The following is a 19,532-nucleotide window of genomic DNA, read 5'->3' as shown; positions in this document are numbered from 1 at the left end:
CTTCCCTGTATGCCCCAAATCTTCAAAAGTTCTGTGCCCATTATATTGAATGAAGTGTCAAGAAACTTATCTACAAATTGTTTGGGTTGCATTTTGACTAAGCAGTTAAGCAGTGATTGTGCCGAGTTGCTTTTAAATGGAAAGAACATAGCTGTGATTCCTTTCCAAATCCATAAATATACATTGAAGCTTAAACAACTTGTCCTCTGATCAGATAAGAATCTATTTTGGTAAATCAGAGCTGTCCCCTGTAAAAGGGACCACAGTCTTGAGGTGGATAAACCTTTAATCAGGCAATGATTACATATATGTAATAGGCTCAATAGAACACTTATTTTGTTATTCCAAATCAGTTTGTGGATTAGGATAATGCCCAAACCCTTTGATCAGTTGACAGCCCTAGATATCTACCCTTCACCTATTATTTCCCCATTGATTTTAGTGAATCATCTCAACACAATGATTAGTGGCAGACATGCAAAATAGAGATTTCAATCCAAACTAAGCAGGACTTGGGAAGCGTCCTGAAGAATACATCATCCTCACGGCTTTGTCAAATTAATTTCAGTAACACAAACCTTACCACAGAGGTGTGAAAAAACTACTGCAGCATGTTAGTAGTTTGTTTCCAAGACAGAGTTGTTAATGGAAACTATCCTTCCAGGAAAACGCAGACAGCCGCATTAAAGAGAAGAGAAAAGACAGAAACCTTATTCCAATAACGAACAACTCCAGCCTCTCTTCAGCCCAGCGAACTGCAAAGTCTAAGTACCTAGAGCTGCGAACTTCTCACCCCACATTTGAAAAGCTCATACAAATAAGCAATATGCCACCACAGTCATCGGCTGCAGGTCTAGCCTCTTGCTTTGAGCAACTGAATAACTTTGAAGAGACCCTTTCTGAAATCTCTGCTGAACCATTGGTACACAACTGATTCAAGAGCTATCATCACTGTCAGTTTTGTACCAGCTAGAAAATCCTGTGCTGAGTAAAAATAACTTCTGTTCCCCTTCATATCAGTAGCATTTGTTTATAAATTGAACCAAATACGCCACTAGCAGCCTTGAAGCGAAGCGGTAGCTATGTCAGTTTGGAAAAACAACAAGCATACAATTACAAAACAACTAACTACCACGTGCTTTTAGAACTTCCACCCTATACATTTTACTAACCAGCACAGCGATGCCCACAGTGTCCTACCCCAAGCTGACAGATGTGAGCAGGCTCTGGTTGCTGGGCCTTTAGATTCTAGATTTTAAAAAAACAGATCACACAATCCAAAGTTCTGCCCATGCCAACTGTACACAATTTGATATGGAGGACTTTTATCATCCTTGCAAACAGGCCACAGCAGGCTTCTGATGAAGCGACCAGAAACCCAGTGGGCCACCCACCACACAGAACAACTCCAGTAATCAACAATGCTGACAAAGGAAGCAGAGGAAATACCTATACACAAGGCTTAGATAGAGTCAAGTCTTACCTTCCCATTCGAACTCATTGCTATTTTCAGACGGTGTGTCCATATCATCCAGATCAATATCCCCGCTCACATCCAAGTCAGACAAAATGGATTCTTCACTGCAATCCAGAGTTAAGTTTATATTTGGAGCCAATAGTTTCTTCTTAACTTTGTTGCCATTCACTTCTAATAAATTGGAAAGGAAGGGAAGTTTATTCTATAAGACATGTTAAAGCCAGTGACAGCCATAAAGGTAAATGGACCCCTGACCATTAGGTCCAGTCGTGTCCGACTCTGGGGTTGCGGCGCTCATCTCGCGTTACTGGCCGAGAGAGCCAGCATACAGCTTCTGGGTCATGTGGCCAGCATGACAAAGCCGCTTCTGGCGAACCAGAGCAGCGCACGGAAACGCCGTTTACCTTCCCGCTGGAGCGGTACCTATTGATCTACTTGCACTTTGACGTGCTTTCGAACTGCTAGGTGGGCAGGAGCTGGGACCGAGCAACGGGAGCTCACCCCGTCACGGGGATTCGAACCGCCAACCTTCCGATCATCAAGCCCTAGGCTCTGTGGTTTAACCCACAGCGCCACCCGCGTCCATACACCCCCACAAAATACAGCTTAAGTTATTAAAAGAAACAGAATGATGAAAGCATACTCCAAGTCTATGTAAACCAAACTCAAACATTTGTAAGTGAAAACTTTTTTAAACAAACAGCATAAGCATTATGCTACAGTTTCAATCGCCCTTTTTAAAGAGTTGTAGCTAACATACTGTATATAGTTCTGCAAACAGTTCATTATATACTAATCCAGTGCTAAACTAGATGGAGCAATGGTCTGATTTAGTATAAGGCAGCCCTCTATGCTCCTACTATTTGACAAACAGTTGCCACTCAGAAGTGTGAGTAGTGGGCTTCTGTTAAACAGTCAAAACTTTCCTACATAAAAAATAAATGAAATTAAAAAATTGACTGAAGATTGTCCCTTAAAGATCTGAGCAAGTAAATAGTATCTTCCATCCTTGAATATTTAATCCAGAGCAGTTTATTTTCTTGTTTCATTTTCTGTCACATTTACCCAGCATCAGAAGTCACCAACAAAACAGAGGGGGGTCACGGGGGATGCAGGACCACAAATGGTGCAAGTAGAACCCCACGGTCAGCCACCCATCAGTGGAGAAAAGGTACTTGCTCCCAGAGAAAAGCCATTTGAACATCTCCTCTGTACTGAATGAATGGGATGATCGATGCCCAATCCTGTTTTCAGGAGTGGGGGAGTGACCGATGTAGAGGAGGCTGAGGCAGGACGAACAGGAACTGTGCAGGAAGAGCAAATCGTTTCTCAGGCATTGTTGATTTTTAAGGGGATATTTACCCACACCTTTACCAAGTTATGGGCACACTGGCACCTGCAGGTCCCACATGGGTGACCCTTAGATAAGAGTAGGAATGAGAAACCTGTGGTCCCCCAGATGCTCCACCTCCCACGCTGACTAGGGATTATGTGAGCTGAAGTCCAAAGTCATATGCAGAACCATATACAGTGGTACCTCTGGTTACGTACTTAATTCGTTCCGGAGGTCCGTTCTTAACCTAAAACTGTTCTTAACCTGAAGCACCACTTTAGCTAATGGGGCCTCCCACTGCCGCTGCCCCGCCAGAGCATGATTTCTGTTCTTATCCTGAAGCAAAGTTCTTAACCTGAAGCATTACTTCTGGGTTAGCGGACTATGTAACCTGAAGCGTATGTAACCCGAGGTACCACTGTATACCTTTATACAAAACTTACCAGGTTGGTCCCCCCTTTCAGCTGGATCTGACATATCATCAATATGGTCATCCTCTGGTAGAGGTCTGGGACAGTAAAAAACATAAGAGGAAACAATGAAGAAAGTGCTAGGTACAGGGGGGGGGGGCAAAAGAAAAATCTTTCCTCACCCCCTCCATCTTTCTCATCTCTATCAGTGCCCAATCACTTCTTACACAGCATCCAGACATCAGCTTTGCGTAACCCAATAGATTTGGGTGGATCTATAGCTGATTGACTGACCAAACCCAAAGAGTACTCTTAATGGTTCCTCATCATCCTGGAAAAAGTGACAAGTGGAGTGCTGCAGGGTTCTGTCCTGGGCCCATTGTTGTTCAACGTCTTAAAAAACAACTTGGATGACGGAATTAAGGGGATGCTCACCCAATTTACAGATGACAACAAACTGGGAGGGGTAGCTAATGCCTCAGAAGACAGAATCAGAATTCAAAATAACCTTAACAGGTCGGAGAACTGGGTGCACGCTAGCAAAATTGATTTCAATAGGGACAAATGTAAGGCTCTGCACTTAGGCAGGAAAACACAGATGCACAAATATAGGATGGGGGACACATGGCTTACTAGCAGTACATGTGAAAAGCATCAAGGGGTCTTAGTGGACCACAGTGTGGTGCGGGGGGGGGGGGGGGCTAATGCTATTCAAGGCTGCAACAAGAGAGGTCTAGTGTCCAGATCAAGGGAAACAATAGTACCACTCTATTCTGCCTTGGACGGACCACACCTGTGTCCAGTTCTGGGCACCACAATTTAAGGAGGATATTGACAATCTGGAACGTTCTGGCAACCAAGGTTCTGGGAAGCAAGCCATATGAGAAATGGTTGAAGGAGTTGGGGATGTTTAGCCTGGAAAAGAGGAGACTGAGGGAGATTTGATAACCACCTTCAAATATCTGAAGGGCTACCACATGAAAGTTGGAGCAAGCTTGTTTTCTCCTGCTCTGGAGGGTACAACCAGAACCAATGGCTTCAAGTTATAAGAAGGGAGATTCCAACTAAACATCATAAAGAACTTTCTGATGGTAAAAGCTGTTCTACAGTGGAACAGACTCCCACAAGTGGTGGTGGACTCTCGTTCCTTGGAGGTTTTTAAGCAGAGGTTGGATGGCCATCTGTCATGAATGCTTTAGCTAAGATTCTTGCATTGTAGGGGTTGGACTAGATGACCATCCTGCAATAAGAAAGTATGTCCTGCCCCTTATATCAGGTGAGGAGAGTTGCAGTGCAGGGCAGAAAAAAGAGCAGGAAGGGAAGGACCTCAAATGAACAAAATGAAATGGAGAACAGTCTCCAGTGCTCATTGGTGCAAAACTCTTAATTGTAGATTAGCATGCTCTGGAGTAAAACACTCCTTCTTCGGGACCTTGAAAAGTTTGCAAGCTCTTTAAAATCTCAAGGCCCAGTTTGAAAAAAATGGTAAATCAAAATTTTATTACCTCTATGCTGAACCTCTGCAGTCAGGTTCAGATCATGTGGCAAATGTGCATACATACCCAAGAAAAGAATGTATGTGCAAAGATAAACTGCACATTTTTCCTGAGTCTGCTTTTGAAATAATATAATTTAAATTCATAGCTGAATATGTGAAATATCCCCAACATAAAAAGAGGGCAGAAGATGAGGCTTACGGAGCCACATGAACACACAGGAAGCAGTACCTCCCTTGGCTACAACAGACAAACACTTTTTAGGGACAAGCCAAACTCCACTTTCTGAAGAATATGTTCCAGAGCAAATCAAGCTCTGCCATAGCCACATCTTACCTTGGAAAGTCTTCATCTTGCCACTCTTCTTTAAGTTCAACTCCTTCCATCCTCAGTGTCGCCTCAATGGCTGATGCAGATTCTACGTGATCCAGAATTCCTGCTTCGTGTTAGATCTTAGGAAAGAACTGCAAAGTATTTTGAAAGTGTTTGCTCAGCAATTGAAATTCCAGTACTCATGAGCTGATCTATCTTCCTAAGAATCACAGCAATAAGCAGATGAGTAACATAAATGAGAAACAGGAATATGAGGACACACATTTGAGGGCAAAGCGAAGAGGCATGGGTTTGTCTGAACAATCCCATAACCTACTACATATTTTACGTGAAAGTTCCCTAAGAGTGGCTTTATGCATCTTTTGGGAACTTTCTCCACTTTTTATGGTAAGCTCCACTATCCAGGACATACTACATATGAAGGAAGGAAGTATAAGTAAAGGCAGATATATATTTAAAGTTGGCTAGGACTGCAGAGTTGAAGGGAAGCATGCTTTGGCCCCAAATATCAGCCAGGGCAGTGTTTTTCAACCACTGTTCTGCGGCACACTAGTGTGCCGCGAGATGTTGCCTGGTGTGCCGTGGGAAAAATTGAAAAATTCAAGAGAATTACTTTATATATAGTCAATATAGGCACAGAGTTAAATTTTTTAACATTTTCTAATGGTGGTGTGCCTCGTGATTTTTTTTCATGAAACAAGTGTGCCTTTGCCCAAAAACGGTTGAAAAACACTGAGCCAGGGTACCAAGGGCCAGTGGGAGGTTGCGGCTGCTGCTACCCAGGAAGATCATAAAGGCAAGGAGAAGACCAGAATGAGGTTTTTTTTTGAACCCTGAAAACTAGCAAATGTATTGCTGCATGAACTTTTGTGGATTAGTTGGTACTTCATTCACTCACAAAGTGAAATCCTCAGTGGATAGATATATAAACATCTGGGTGTAAAAGATAAAAACGTTAATACATTCTGTTGTATAAAACCCAGGGGACTGAAGAGAAATATGTGGTTTTCAACTTGCTTCAATTTAGCACCTAATATCTCTACCCACACCCCCTTATTTTAAGTAATTCAGATTGAATAATTCAGATTCCATTCAAGCTCTTCATAAGCCTCATACTATTAAAGAGCAGAGGGACCCCCACCCCAGGAATGCTCAGAAACCAACAATATTTGAAGACCCTTCCTAACTGCTCACCTGAACTCAGTTGGGGAAGACATTTTACTGTGCACACTTTGGGAATAGGTAAATCCACATATGTTTTATTATCACTAACTTCTCTTTTTATGATTTATTGTGACAGAACCCATATATAAATACTACATATAAAGAAGTCAACTTTTCCTTGGATAACATTCTGGCTAAAAGAGGGCTATCATCCCTTTCCGTTAGTAAAGTCTGTGGCTTATATAATTAAGATTTGGCAACATATACCTCCCACATTACATTGGCAACATCCCATATGCTCTTTAGTAGAAAGAGCAGCTTCAACAGTTCTACCTGCTGCGGTCAGTACAGTGTCATCCTTTTACAAGAGATCAGACTTCCCTGCAACTCTGAAACTGTGGAGGATTACCATCCCACCACCTCCCAAGGCACCTAGAGAGCCTTGGCCACCTGGGGCAAAGTCAGCCAACCCACCCCGCATGCACACACAAATTATTGCCAGAGATTTGGATTCTGCTGCCACAGAGTGCTCTGAGTGTCTCCGAACAATCAACCAGCCTCCTACCTCCCCACCAGCCTTTCCAGAGGAATTGCCTTGGATACTGTTATGATAAGGCGCTTGGGCAGTGGCAATGGCAACGAAGCCGACACCCTCTTTGGGAGCAGGGGTTGCCAGGATAGCTCCGAGGAAGGTAGGTTGGCTTGATCAGTAGGTTAGGCAAACAAAAGACAACCCACCTCCCAAGGAGAATCCCCAATAAAGTTCATTGTCTGGCTTTGCAAACCTTGAAGGGAAAAAAATTCTAGCAAGTTATGCACCCTTAGAAGAACAGTTAAAGCTCTTTCGTAATTGCTCAACTCCACCCAGCACATCACAAGCAATGTTGCTTGCAGTGTTTTGGCTGTGTGCCTTACAACATAACCCAACAACTTATTGCTTAATAAAACACTCACTTAACAGCCTCCAGGAACAAAAAACACAAAGCTATAGCTGTGAAATAGCAAGTTATTAATGTACTTTGAATATATGATGTGCAAATTGTTTTCCTTTGAGGATCACATTTACCTGTAATTCTTCACAAAAAAGTCACAATAGCATTGATGGTTATTCCTAATAAGCCATAGGATTTTGACACATCACCTCTGAACTGAGCTAACTGCATAGGCTATCACAGACAAGGCTATCAAGTTCAGTCACAATTAACACTGATAAATTATTATAGCTTGAGTTTTTGTAGAAGATTACATAAAATGCCATTCTTAATATTACAGAATTTCAAAAGTCATATTGAAACTCATCCTAAGAAGCCAATATATGCAGAACAAGTCACTTTGGCTCAATAACTGAACAACATATATCCTTTCTTGTGAGACTGGACAAGCTCAAAAGGCAAAATACACATCACTAATCACACAATTTCCACCATTGCTAAACCTAGTTCACAGCATAGTCATGATATCTCAATTTTACCTTTATTTCTACATTACTTCCATTAAAAGCCGGGTTTTCATTCCTTCCTTCTTAACCTGCAGGGTTGGGTTTTTTTCCATTTCTCATCTTTAAGATCACAAAATCCCATTCGTTTATGCAGCAGAACTGCATACAACCCCTGTCCTGCCCTATGTTCACACTTCAACTCCCAAGGAGCTCATTTTACACAAGCTTACTTAATAGCAGGCCCAATTCAGCTCAGCAGGTCTTACTTCCAGGTAAGCAAGCTTGCACAGGATCAGGCTATGTGAACACATAAGAGTTTTATCTATGGCTTTTCAAAGTGCGGATGGGTGTATTGTTTTTATTTGTTACTATGCTACATATTTTTGTGTTTTTATATTGTAAACAGTTCTATGATACTCAGATAAAGGGCAGTATAGAAATTAATTAATATGCACTTAGGACTCCAGTGAAAGCTATTCAAGTCAATAAACGAACCATAATTATTAGTAGAGGTTGTTACAATTTTATCCCACCTTTCCTCCAAGGATCTCAAGGTAGCTTACGTAGCACCCCCCCCCCCAAAAAAAAAACCTGGTGAGGTGAGGTTGATGGTGTGTGACTGTCCCCCAAGGTCACCCAGTGTGCTTCATGACTGAGAGGGGATTTGAACCCTGGTGTCCCAGGTCCTAGCCTGACACTCTAACTACTACTTATTTTCTCAGTGCTCTTGGTTAGAACATGGGGATGGCTTTTTGCTGCCCCCCTCGATTTCTGTTCATAAGCTTACATCTGCATGCTAGGGTTGCCACCTGTCCTGTATAATACAGGATTGTCAGTATTCCAATGGAAAATGCTACATCCTGTATTGTTACAGTTTTGTTCTGTATTTTAGGTCTTCACTCTCTCCAAGTGCACGTGTTTGAAAGGTTGTGGGAAAGGCCATGCATTTAAGCTCTGGGTAGCCAAGCAGACAGATTTACAAATTCATTTGTGTGCCTGCGTGTCTCCCTGATGAAGTCCAGAGGGGCCATCCTGTGAGGCTGCAACAGACTGAAGTCACTACAGTACCAGATTGGGGGGGGGTGGAGCCCCACCCTGTCTTGTATTTTGCCAGAACAAAGGTGGCAACCCTACATGCTTCCCAGTTTTATAAGTATTTCAACGAATATACAGATATACGTAAGCAATGACAATAACCATCCAGATTATTTGGGGGGGGGGGTTGAATGTGACGTGACAGAGAGAGCCCCTCATTTCCTGTTCCGAAGCTTGTGTGTGCGTCAATTTCCCTTAAACCCCCCCCCCCAAAATTAAAAACCCCCTCCAAGCTCCCCATCCCATAATATCTCTCCAACCTCCCGCCACAATACTCACCAGTCCACCTCCGTTCCGGCCTGCCTTTCCTCGCTCTCATCCGGCCACTACGAGCCCGGCCCGTTCCCCCGCCAGCAGCTCCCTCCCCCCGCAGATCTTCCTAAAGGGACGCCCCTGCCCCGGAAGCAAACGTCGCCGGACAGGAAGCGGCGGCGCCACAAAAAAAAGCGGACGAGGCAAAAAGAAAACGGGGGTTCTTCGACTCCGCCCACTCGCCCCGCCCCGGTAGACGCATGCGCGGAACACACCGAAGCCCAGCTACGCGGAATCTCTATGGTGGCGACTTCCTCTTTCGATTTCCGGAGTGGGAGCTTCCGTTTCCGGACCGAGCAGCCTGAGGGAACGGAGGGAGAAGAGTCGTGCGCTGTTTCCGCGTCGGTGGCCGTGAGGGGCGGGAGGCGCCGCGGCCTCCTCCTCCTCCAGGTACCGCCTTCTGCCGGGAAAGGGGTGACTCTGTCGGGGCGGCGCCCCGGGAAAGGAAGGCCTCCGCCCGCCACGGAAGGCAGCGCTTCTGCTCCTTCGCCGTCCCTGGGTCGTCACTTGATAATAAGAACAATAACCACGGCGGCAGCAGCAACAATAAGTGTTGGTTGTTAAAGTGTGGTGGTTTAAAATGCTCCTGCTCTGCTAGGGCTTTCATGTGGGGAACGGTCGTGCTATTGAAACGTCGTAGTTCTACTATGGAAATGTTGTTCTTGTTCTGTTTGGTTATATCCCGCCCTTTCCCCAGGTCTGAACTCCAGGCGCCTTACCCACGACAAAGCAGCACAGATATAACACAAAAAGCAAAACACGTGTGAAAGGTAGCAGTTACAAAGTTACTGAATCCTAAAACAATATTTTGAAAAATCTATTACAAGGCTGCTTTATTGTACGGTATTGTTGTTGTTGTTGTTGTTATTTAGATTCTCTGTGGTTTTAAAACAGGGGTGGTTAACTCCCAAGTATTGGGGCAGGGTCCCCCATCCTAATCTTCCTCGTCCTGCCCCAGACTCTACTTGTTTTGGCAGAGGTGGAAATCTCTCATAGAATCATAGAGGGTCATCTAGTCTAGCCCCTGCAATGCAGGAATCTCAACACACAGTTCCCAATCCAATTTGAAAGCAATACCGGACAGACCCTACTTCGCACATGTGCTAGCAGTTTTCTTACAGCACCACTATGAAAAGAAAAATATGGTAAAGGACAAATGTTGCTGGGGTCTTTGGGGAGATGGATGTTGCCTGCTCATCCAGCTCTGGTGATCTGATCAATTGCTGGATGTGTCTGGTATGGGCAATGGCATACGCCCACACACACCAGGCAATCTGCAGGCATCAGCTGAAGTGGGTGGTGGCTTGTTTGGGGTGTGCGTGTTCTGTACACGTGTTTGTGTGTGCAGGAAACCTTCCACTGTCATGCAACCCCTGGGGCAGGTACCTTCAACCTTTTAACCCAAATATGCATCTGGGGATCCAATTTTTAATCATAGAAGGGAACCTGATAGTCATCTAGTCCCCCACCTGCAATTCAAGAACCTCAGCTAAATCATCCATTTGCAAGCCCATGCAGTAAACCCTGTCCCCGGAGCTTATCCCCCCCCCCCACCAAAAAATGAGACATGACAATAATGTATGGGTTTAAATTAGGCCACAACTTTATTGAATTTCAGGTGTAGGAACCTTGGCTTAGGCCTTGGAAGGTATCCCTATCCCAACAAGGGCTGAGGATGCGCAGGGCAGTCAGGTGCAGTTGGAGGGGACTGTAAAGCGTGAACTTACTCAGCGTGCCCTTCCACCTCACCAAAGCCGGGAGTTTGACCTACCTGCCGCTCTAGGGCCAGTGACTCCAGCAATCCACACTTTAAGGGGCACTGCAATGCTGCAACACATGAGGATGTCACCCCCCATCTCGAAGATAGACTATAGGATACTGACCAAAGCCTAAAAACTGCTAAAGTTGTGACGAATTGCTACGGGCAGGAAAATTCCTTCCCGGTTCTGAATATCACAACCATCTTACAACCATAGCAGCACCTGCTGACCTAGAAAGCAAGAGGTTAGCCTGCAAAAGAAGACCATGTTATCTTTTTAGGGAGGGGTGGGTGGGTGAATCTGGAAGGAAACAAAGTGAGCCTAGTAGGCCAAAGGGCATTGGCCATTTTTCCTGGCCCTCGCCCCACCCCCAGCCAGCAGCCCATTGTCCTGCCAAGATGGGAGCAGGGTGGCCACCCTGTAGCAAGGTGGGTGGCACCTGGCCAGGTAAGCCCTTGCAGTGTCGCATAATATCAAAGCAGCTGAATGCAGCTAAAAGCAAACAGCAGCAAGTAGGTTCTGTGAGGCCTTAAATTAGTGCAGAAGAAGCTCTGTGACTGAAGTGCTAAAAGTATGCAAAAGAAATATAATGACTTACTCCGTATGCTTTTAAATTAGAAAAGCCACAGTACTGCCTTTGGTATTTCCAATTCGACCCCGCTGTTAGTCTTTAACATCCCTAACATTTTTGCTGTGACAGATTAACGATGGTACCCTTCTGGGGAGAGAGAGAAAAAACTTTCAGAATCATCTCTGGAATTATTATAATTCATGATTGTATTATGAACACCAATAAAACATGAATATTATTATTTAATTCCTCCTAACATCACACGGGTGATGTGGGTTGCAGGTGGCGCTGTGGTCTAAACCACTGAGCCTAGGGCTTGCCGATAAGAAGGTCGGTGGTTCGAATCCCTGTGACGGGGTGAGCTCCCATTGCTCGGTCCCAGCTCCTGCCGACCTAGCAGTTCGAAAGCACGTCAGAGTGCAAGTAGATAAATAGGTACCGCTCCGGTGGGAAGGTAAACGGCATTTTCTGTGCGCTGCTCTGGTTCGCCAGAAGCGGCTTAGTCATGCTGGCTACGTGACCCAGAAGCTGTACGCCAGCTCCCTCGGCCATTAACATGAGCGCCGCAACCCCAGAGTCGGACACGACTAGACCTAATGGTCAGGGGTCCCTTTACCTTTTTATGTAGTATGTATATCTGCTAACTAAGGATAAAACTTCCTGGATTTGACAAAGTGGAAATCTTTCAAGGCCATGTACCACCCTTGTGAAAAATATTTGTTGATGTTTAGTCACAGGAATAATTTTGTCACACCTAGGGAGTTTGTATGGTTTTTCTTATTTTACAGTGAAAACTGTGTTACTTTACATGTTTTGTTATTTGCATTGGCAGCCAGTACTTAAGAATTAAATCTCTAATACACCTAAAAAATCTTAAGCTGTAGACAAGCTATGTTTGCTTCCAAGGTATATTTGATTTCTTTCTGATTTTTGTAATTTTTATCATTGTGGCCAGTTTGTTAACTTGCATTTCTTTGGTAGGTGGAAGTTCTCATCAGACTTTGTTCAAATGCTCCCTGTCTAGGTCATTAATTGTTATGCTGGATTTCCTAGGCTTTTGGTGAAAGTTGCAGCAGTTTCAGATCTGTGGATGGTCAACAACGGTTTTCTGTCCTTCTCATGAGCCATGGCCTACCAGCTCTATAGAAACACCACGCTGGGGAATAGTCTTCAGGAGAGCCTAGATGAGCTCATACAGGTAGACTGTAACCTTTTATGCCCTTGTAAGCCTGAACAGCCCAGTGCTGAACTTACACCAGGGTTACGTTCTGGCCCCCTGGACACATAAGTGGAATGAGCATTAGTGGGGAGCACCCTACTGCACCTCCAGCTCACAAGGAGACTTTCCTCAGAGCCCAAAGGGAGTATCCTCTTCAGGATCCTGGAATGCTCTCCTCATGAGCCAGAGGTGCAGTAGAGCTTTGTTGGGGCTCTTCAGGTCTCTGCCACACTTCCAGGTTTCTGGCACTGTACATGACTTGAACACACGTAAATGGTGGGATGCATGAACAAGCCACAACAGATAGTCAAAATATGACTGAATAAAATGTAACATAGTGTTTATTTGCTGTTTACCCCCTCCCCCCCATACCTTACATCATGTGTGAATTATAAGTAAATAAACACATCAGTGTAATGGTAAGAGGAAATCCACAAAGGAAGATGGTCCTAACTTTTCAGTGCAACCCTAACATTTAAAGTTTAAACTTTTTAAGCTGAGAGCATAAGGCTTGCAATCTTGCAAACTCCGTGCCAGAAATAAAATGCTTATTTGCTAGTCTGGAAAAACTGAAGATGGGCAGAATACCCATGCTAAGACACACACAGACCTGACTAAGATATGTTAAGAGGGTAGCTAATTTTTGTATTGGTTCAGTTGCAGGTAGGTAGCTGTGTTGGTCTGCCATAGTCAAAACAAAAAAATAAAATAAAAAATCCTTCCAGTAGCACCTTAGAGACCACCTAAGTTTGTTCTTGGATACACTGCATGCACACGAAAGCTCATTCCAAGAACAAACTTACGTTGGTCTCTAAGGTGCTACTGGAAGGATTTTTTTATTTTTTATTTTTTTTTGTATTGGTGTTCAGGTAAATATGGAAAATCGTTGGGACTCTACTGGTTAGAATTTAACAAGGGAATTTTCTATCTGTAGTTAGAATTGTGAAAGCATAATTTTTTGATAACTTTTGCTCAGGCCTTTTAAATTGGATTGGTGTAACAGAGCAGCCACAAATTTAATTGAATTGTCAGTCTGCTCTGTTATTAGGATTGTGTTGCTTAGATAATGGTTTAACATTTTTGTTTAAACTGTTGTATGATTTTATTGTTATGTTGTCCATTGTGTCCTACCCTAGGATCATTGATTTGGTGAAGGGCAGGCTAGAAATTGAAATAATAAATTAATAAAGGAATTTTATAGTGCTGATTACAATGTTTCTATGTAAGGGACGCGGGTGGCGCTGTGGGTTAAACCACAGAGCCTAGGGCTTGCCGATCAGAAGGTCAGTGGTTCGAATGCCCACAACGGGGTGAGCTCCCTTTGCTTGGTCCCTGCTCCTGCCAGTGAGCCAGTGTGGTGTAGTGGTTAAGAGCGGTAGACTCGTTATCTGGGGAACCGGGTTCGCGTCTCCACTCCTCCACATGCAGCTGCTGGGTGACCTTGGGCTAGTCACACTTCTCTGAAGTCTCTCAGCCCCACTCACCTCACAGAGTGTTTGTTGTGGGGGAGGAAGGGAAAGGAGAATGTTAGCCGCTTTGAGACTCCTTCGGGTAGTGAAAAGCGGGATATCAAATCCAAACTCTTCTTCTTCTTCTTCTTCTTCTTCTTCTTCCTGCCAACCTAGCAGTTCGAAAGCACTTCAAAGTGCAAGTAGATAAATAGGTACCACTCCGGCGGGAAGGTAAATGGTGTTTCCGTGTGCTGCTCTGGTTCGCCAGAAGTGGCTTAGTCATGCTGGCCACATGACCCAGAAGCTGTACACCGGCTCCCCCAGCCATTAACACGAAATGAGCGCCGCAACCCCAGAGTCACACGACTGGACCTAATGGTCCAGGGTCCCTTTACCTATGTAATCAGAACTGTTATAACTTAAGGTTTTGGAGATATGAGCTTGTATTCAATATTGAATGTAATTTATCCTCAAAGCTGAATGTTTTCATTTTTCCTCTCCCATTTCAGTCTCAGCAGATCACCCCCCAGCTTGCCCTTCAAGTGCTACTTCAGTTTGACAAAGCTATCAATTCTGCATTGGCACAACGGGTCAGAAACAGAGTCAATTTCAGGGTAAGAAAGCTAAATGCTAATGAGGAGTAGCTAATGGCTTCTACCATTTACAGTAACTTGCTGACTTAAAATGGGTGCAGACTTCTTTTGACTCCAGCTTGCAACATCTTCCTCTGAAGCAAGTTGGTATGGAAAATCTTCCAAGTTTTTTTAAAATTAATGTTAGGAATCAGCAAAAATGTGGACTCAGAAGAATATATTCTTTGATGTTCTAATGCAGCGCAAAACTGGAGGAGGCACCTTGGTTATTTTTTCTATACGTTGACATTATTTTTTCCTGATTTTTAAAAAATGTGGTTTAGTGTTTCATGTGAGCCATCTTGGAAGGATTTATAAAAGGTGAAATATATGATCTGAAAAGAAACCAGCATATGGACTTTGTGTCCTGAAAGGCGGATATAAATCATTATAACATATTAGTTATAAAATTTTGGTGGCAGGACATGCAGCAGTAATGCAAAATTTCAAATAACTGGGTTAGCTTTGCTATATGCCCAAGGGCTGAACTGTGCGTTTAAGTGGGTTATGGGGGGAGATCTAATTGTACTTCTCAGTCCGGCATTTGGCTATTCTAATCCTCTCCTTTAATTCTGTGTGGGTGTTTTTTTTTTTTTTCTTTAAGCCTACCACAAGGTGGCACAAGAAGCACACCCTTCAGAATTACTCTGAGGCCACATGGGTGGCACAAAATATGAGTGAAACAATTCCAAAGAAGCTTTTCTTGAAGTTACTTAGATGTTCTTTTTTCCTCTGTCTTCCTTCCCCTGTTCGCTCCTGAAGGGCTCCCTGAACACATACAGATTTTGTGACAACGTTTGGACATTTGTACTGAATGATGTTGAATTCAGAGAGGTCACTGAGCTTGTGAAAGTGGATAAAGTGAAAATAGTAGCCTGTGATGGGAAAAGTAAGTTCTGGAATGTGATGTGTGTGAAGATGCTGAGAACAAGTGGCAGAGTAGCAATAGATTTTTTTTTTAATGCACAAGAATTACAGCTGTAGGCAAAGCCACGAGTCTTTGATGAGAAAATTTTGCACAAAGCATATGAAAGGCTTCTTCTCCCTTCCCTTAAAGTATCCTAAAAGACATTTTGCCCATTGTTTGGTGGTGGTGCCACCCCACTCATGGTCAGGGATTATGGGACTCATAGTCCAAAATATCTGGAGGGCACTACATTGCCTGTGCCTGGACTAGGGCATATGCTTTGTATGCAGAAGGTCCCAGGTTCAGTTGCAGCATCTCCAGGTGTGGGAGAGAGAAAAGTCCTGTCTGCCATGTTCTTTTTTAAAGCAGGAGTGGGGAACCTCAGGCCCTATATAGCCCTTGGGACTCTCCCCAAGCCACACCTCTCAGCCACCATTCTCCGAGCCCTTCTGGGGTACTTTTGCCTGCCTGGAATATGTCCTTGAAGTGTGACAACGCCTCTTGCTTGCCTGGATGGAGAGATGGGTGTATGGGTGCAGAAATATCTCAACTTCTGCATGGATGGAATGTGACATATTGTACAGAGAAGAAGCTTCCATGCATTGTTCCACCTCCATGTGCTTCTCGCCCTACCCACTACTGGTATGTGCTGCCCAACCCTGTGTTAAAGACAGTGAAGCAGGGGCTGACTAAAAAATTGGCACCCTTGTATCTTAACAGCATTGCCTCTTGAAGGATCTTCTTACTTACAGACTTATGTGCCTTCTTTTTTTATTTAAAAAAAATCAGTCTTCCTTCGTCACATGAATGCAATTTTTGTAACTTGCTGGTGCAGTGTTAGGTACTGAAGAGTTTCAGAAGGATGTGGTGCAGTCAACAGCCCTAGAGATAATGAGAGTGAGCCACTGTTACTGATTGCAGTGTTTCCTGTCTGGCTGCCTTCTGTTCAAAACTGGCTCAATCCATATGAAAAACTTGGTCTATGAAGTTTGTATTCAGCTCCCCATACAACTTACACCAGAACTTCAGCAGGAAGGGTTTCTATGTCAGTGGTAAAGTATATGCTTTGCATAAGGAATGCCCCAGGTTCAGTTCTTGGCATCTTAGCCTGACTCCCTGAAATCTTTTGCAACTGGCAAGACACCTGGAGAGGTGCCAAGCACATGCAGCAATGCTTAGATATATGGCGCAATGGCCTGACTCTCAGGGTAAGGTTTAGAATGAAATCAGTGAAAAGAGTTGAGTAATGTAAAAATTAGGCACAAATCTCTTAGTTTCATTCAGGATTCACAGAAGCCTTGTGGAGCTAACAAAAGTTGGAGAATTGCTCATAAAATTTGTGAGATCTCATTTTGGCCTTGGAGTTGTTGTCTTTAACAGCAGTGTCCTGTTTTAAATTGCCTTCTTCTCGCTTCCAGATACTGGTTCCAATGCTGCAGAGTGAAGAGGAAGATGGGCCCCTGTGCCAGCAATGTCTTTAAGAGGCTGCAATTCTGAGAGAGGAGGGTGGCCAAAGAGTGTGTGGATGACCTATTTTAATGATGCAGAAATGAGTAATCCATGCTGGAATGCCTTGTGGAACTGTCTTGGCAGAAGCTCTGTAGAGCATCTTTTGAGTTCACCTAAGACATGAAGACAAAGAATATTGCTTTTTTAAAAAGAGAAACAAAAAAAAAAATAAGGATGAAATGCTATTGCTTTTTGGTTCATCAAGGTAACTTCTCCAATAAACATTTTATTTAAAACTTTTAGATGAGTGGTAAGTAGGCCTGTTTCCTTTACTTCTGTGAATAGGAATCCCTGGGTGGGTTAAAGGAATCTGCTATCTTGTGTATATACAGTCAACAATGTATATAATGCCGAAGGATGCCCCACATTGTAATTAGCTGGGAATCTACACAAATTGAGAAATTCTGATGTCACAGTAGGCAGACTTGTTAAACTTTGAATCTTCTAAAGTTATTCTAGTTCTGTATTTTACCAGAATATATGGTGCAAACAGGCTTTGCTAGTATAAAAGGGTAACCACCCCCTCCCCTCACAGAAGAGAAGTGTGAAAAGGCAGCTAGTATAAGGAAAGTATAGAATAATAATGCCTGTTGTTTTCAAGCCTTGGAAACCCTGGGAACCATGTACAGTATATGAAAGGCACCATTTACAACCCTTTAGAAAGAGCCAATTCTGATGTACTTTAAACCTTAAAAGGTAACGGTAAAGTATCCCCTGACCATTAGGTCCAGTCGCAGACAACTCTGGGGTTGCAGCGGTCATCTCGCTTTACTGGCTGAGGGAGCCGGCATACAGCTTCCGGGTCATGTGGCCAGCATGACAAAGCCGCTTCTGGCGAACCAGAGCAGCGCACGGAAACACCATTTACCTTCCCACCGGAGCAGTACCTATTTATCTACTTGCACTTTGACGTGCTTTCGAACTGCTAGGTGGGCAGGAGCTGGGACCGAACAACGGGAGCTCACCCTGTTGGGGGGATTCAAACCGCTGACCTTCTGATCGGCAAGCCCTAGGCTCTGTGGTTTAACCCACAGCGCCACCCGCGTTCCTATGAACCTATGAACAAGCAAAAAGTAAAACAGTGCGAAAAGCATGCATAAGCTAAAAACAGATTTGTAGGAAATGTATTCAAACAGTAATGGCAGATAATCGTACTGGCAAATGAGCTTCCTCAAAAGTCAAGGAGCTCCATACATGGAAGATCATCTTGGCCATCATGGCTAGTTGCTTAACAGGCCTACCCTTCCATAGCTCACTTTCCTGTGGCCTTCCAACAACTCCCAGAATCTCCTGACCATTGGCTATGCTGGCTGGAGCTGATGGGAGTTGGAATCCCACAACCTCTGCAGTCTCATAGGAATGCATGTGCCACACAACACTCCTTACCGAAGGTTTTTTGGGTTGTGCTTCAGGTGTTGCTGGAATGCTGCTGCCATCATTTTTTAGTGCTGGCCATGCTGATGGGAATTAGTTGTTCAGCAGCTGAAGGGCCCCTTGTTCCCCATCCCAGATCTACAGAACAAGTCTGTGGTCCTGCTCTGTTCCTAAGAAAGTTGCTAACTTTTCCCTAACAGGTCAAGGTGTATTCCCTAAGGTACCATATTTTTCAGGTTTGCTTCTCTCTAGGGCAGTGGTGAGTGATCTACCTGTACTGCGTTCCATGTACACTACAATCATTCATGCACCCAAAGCTATAATTGTGTTGGCTTAACTTGTACAAAAGTTTGCAGAAATGGTTTGGTATGCTCCTTTTAATGGGAATGAACCTAATGACCTGAAGCCAACAAATATTTCAGATGCACTGATCTTTTTCTGGTCTCCTGCCTTTATGAGCAACCTTCCTCCTAATTGTGCTGTTGTTTTGGAGAAATGTTAACACACACTTCATTGGATAGAGGCTTCATTTTCCTTCTAGAACATTGAGATCTGCCACAACGTGCTGCCATGGAGCAAATTCTTACTCCTTTTATGTAGATTACTGGTTTTTAAAAGTTTACGTGGAAAGTAACCCTGATTAACTGGGAAGCACATTTTTTTAAAAAAAATACTTATTCAAACATTTATAAAAATTGTGTATGGCTAGCAACATCCTAAAAGAAACATTCCCAATTCTCTCACACCCAATGCATCACTGAAGATGTTGCCAGGGGACACACATTAAACCAAAAAAAAATGAGCCTTTTTGCCCCAGAATGCTTCTTTTTACTGATAGCTGATCTGTTTGTATAAGAACATGAGAACAGCCTGCTGGATCAGGCCAATGGCTCATCTTGTCCATCATTACTGTTCTCATAGTGGCCAACCGGATTCCCTTGGCAAACCAGCAAGCAGTAGCTTTAGAACTGTTTGCTGGTAGATAGTTTAGGCTGGCAACCATCTCATGAAAGGAAAGCTTCCTGAGAACTGACATCTTTTAAGTCTTCTG

At 43.8% G+C, this 19,532-nt stretch overlaps 2 protein-coding genes across 10 annotated transcripts in view; one reads left to right on the top strand and one right to left on the bottom strand.

Annotated features, from left to right (window-relative positions):
* The window catches only part of BNIP2 (BCL2 interacting protein 2), an 84,779-nt gene extending 75,665 nt beyond the window's left edge, over positions 1-9,114 (bottom strand). For all 7 annotated transcript variants that reach the window (XM_033167860.1, XM_033167859.1, XM_033167861.1 and 4 more), the window contains exons 1-4: positions 9,026-9,114; positions 5,053-5,180; positions 3,254-3,318; positions 1,484-1,648 (exon numbers count right to left, since the gene is read on the bottom strand). In XM_033167860.1, the coding sequence (XP_033023751.1) occupies positions 1,484-1,648; positions 3,254-3,318; positions 5,053-5,102 (280 nt within the window). In that variant the 5' untranslated portion in view covers positions 5,103-5,180; positions 9,026-9,114. The remainder of the gene's footprint in view (positions 1-1,483; positions 1,649-3,253; positions 3,319-5,052; positions 5,181-9,025) is intronic.
* Positions 9,115-9,325: 211 nt separating this feature from the next.
* GTF2A2 (general transcription factor IIA subunit 2) lies at positions 9,326-17,268 on the top strand. Of its 3 annotated transcripts, XM_033167868.1 has the most exons (6): positions 9,331-9,448; positions 9,756-9,828; positions 12,443-12,587; positions 14,569-14,673; positions 15,454-15,580; positions 17,017-17,268. In XM_033167868.1, the coding sequence occupies exons 3-6, from the start codon at positions 12,516-12,518 to the stop codon at positions 17,040-17,042; spliced, it is 330 nt and encodes a 109-aa protein (XP_033023759.1). In that variant the 5' UTR covers positions 9,331-9,448; positions 9,756-9,828; positions 12,443-12,515; the 3' UTR covers positions 17,043-17,268. The 3 variants fall into 3 exon arrangements, with proteins under 3 accessions (XP_033023757.1, XP_033023758.1, XP_033023759.1); XM_033167866.1 differs by lacking the exon at positions 9,756-9,828 and having other exon boundaries at positions 9,326-9,448; positions 12,414-12,587; XM_033167867.1 differs by lacking the exon at positions 9,756-9,828 and having other exon boundaries at positions 9,328-9,448.
* The last annotated feature ends 2,264 nt before the right edge of the window (positions 17,269-19,532 follow it).

The sequence above is a fragment of the Lacerta agilis genome, chromosome 13 (genome assembly GCF_009819535.1).
Source record: "Lacerta agilis isolate rLacAgi1 chromosome 13, rLacAgi1.pri, whole genome shotgun sequence".
NCBI lineage: Eukaryota > Metazoa > Chordata > Lepidosauria > Squamata > Lacertidae > Lacerta > Lacerta agilis.
This window is presented reverse-complemented; position numbering and strand designations above follow the sequence as displayed.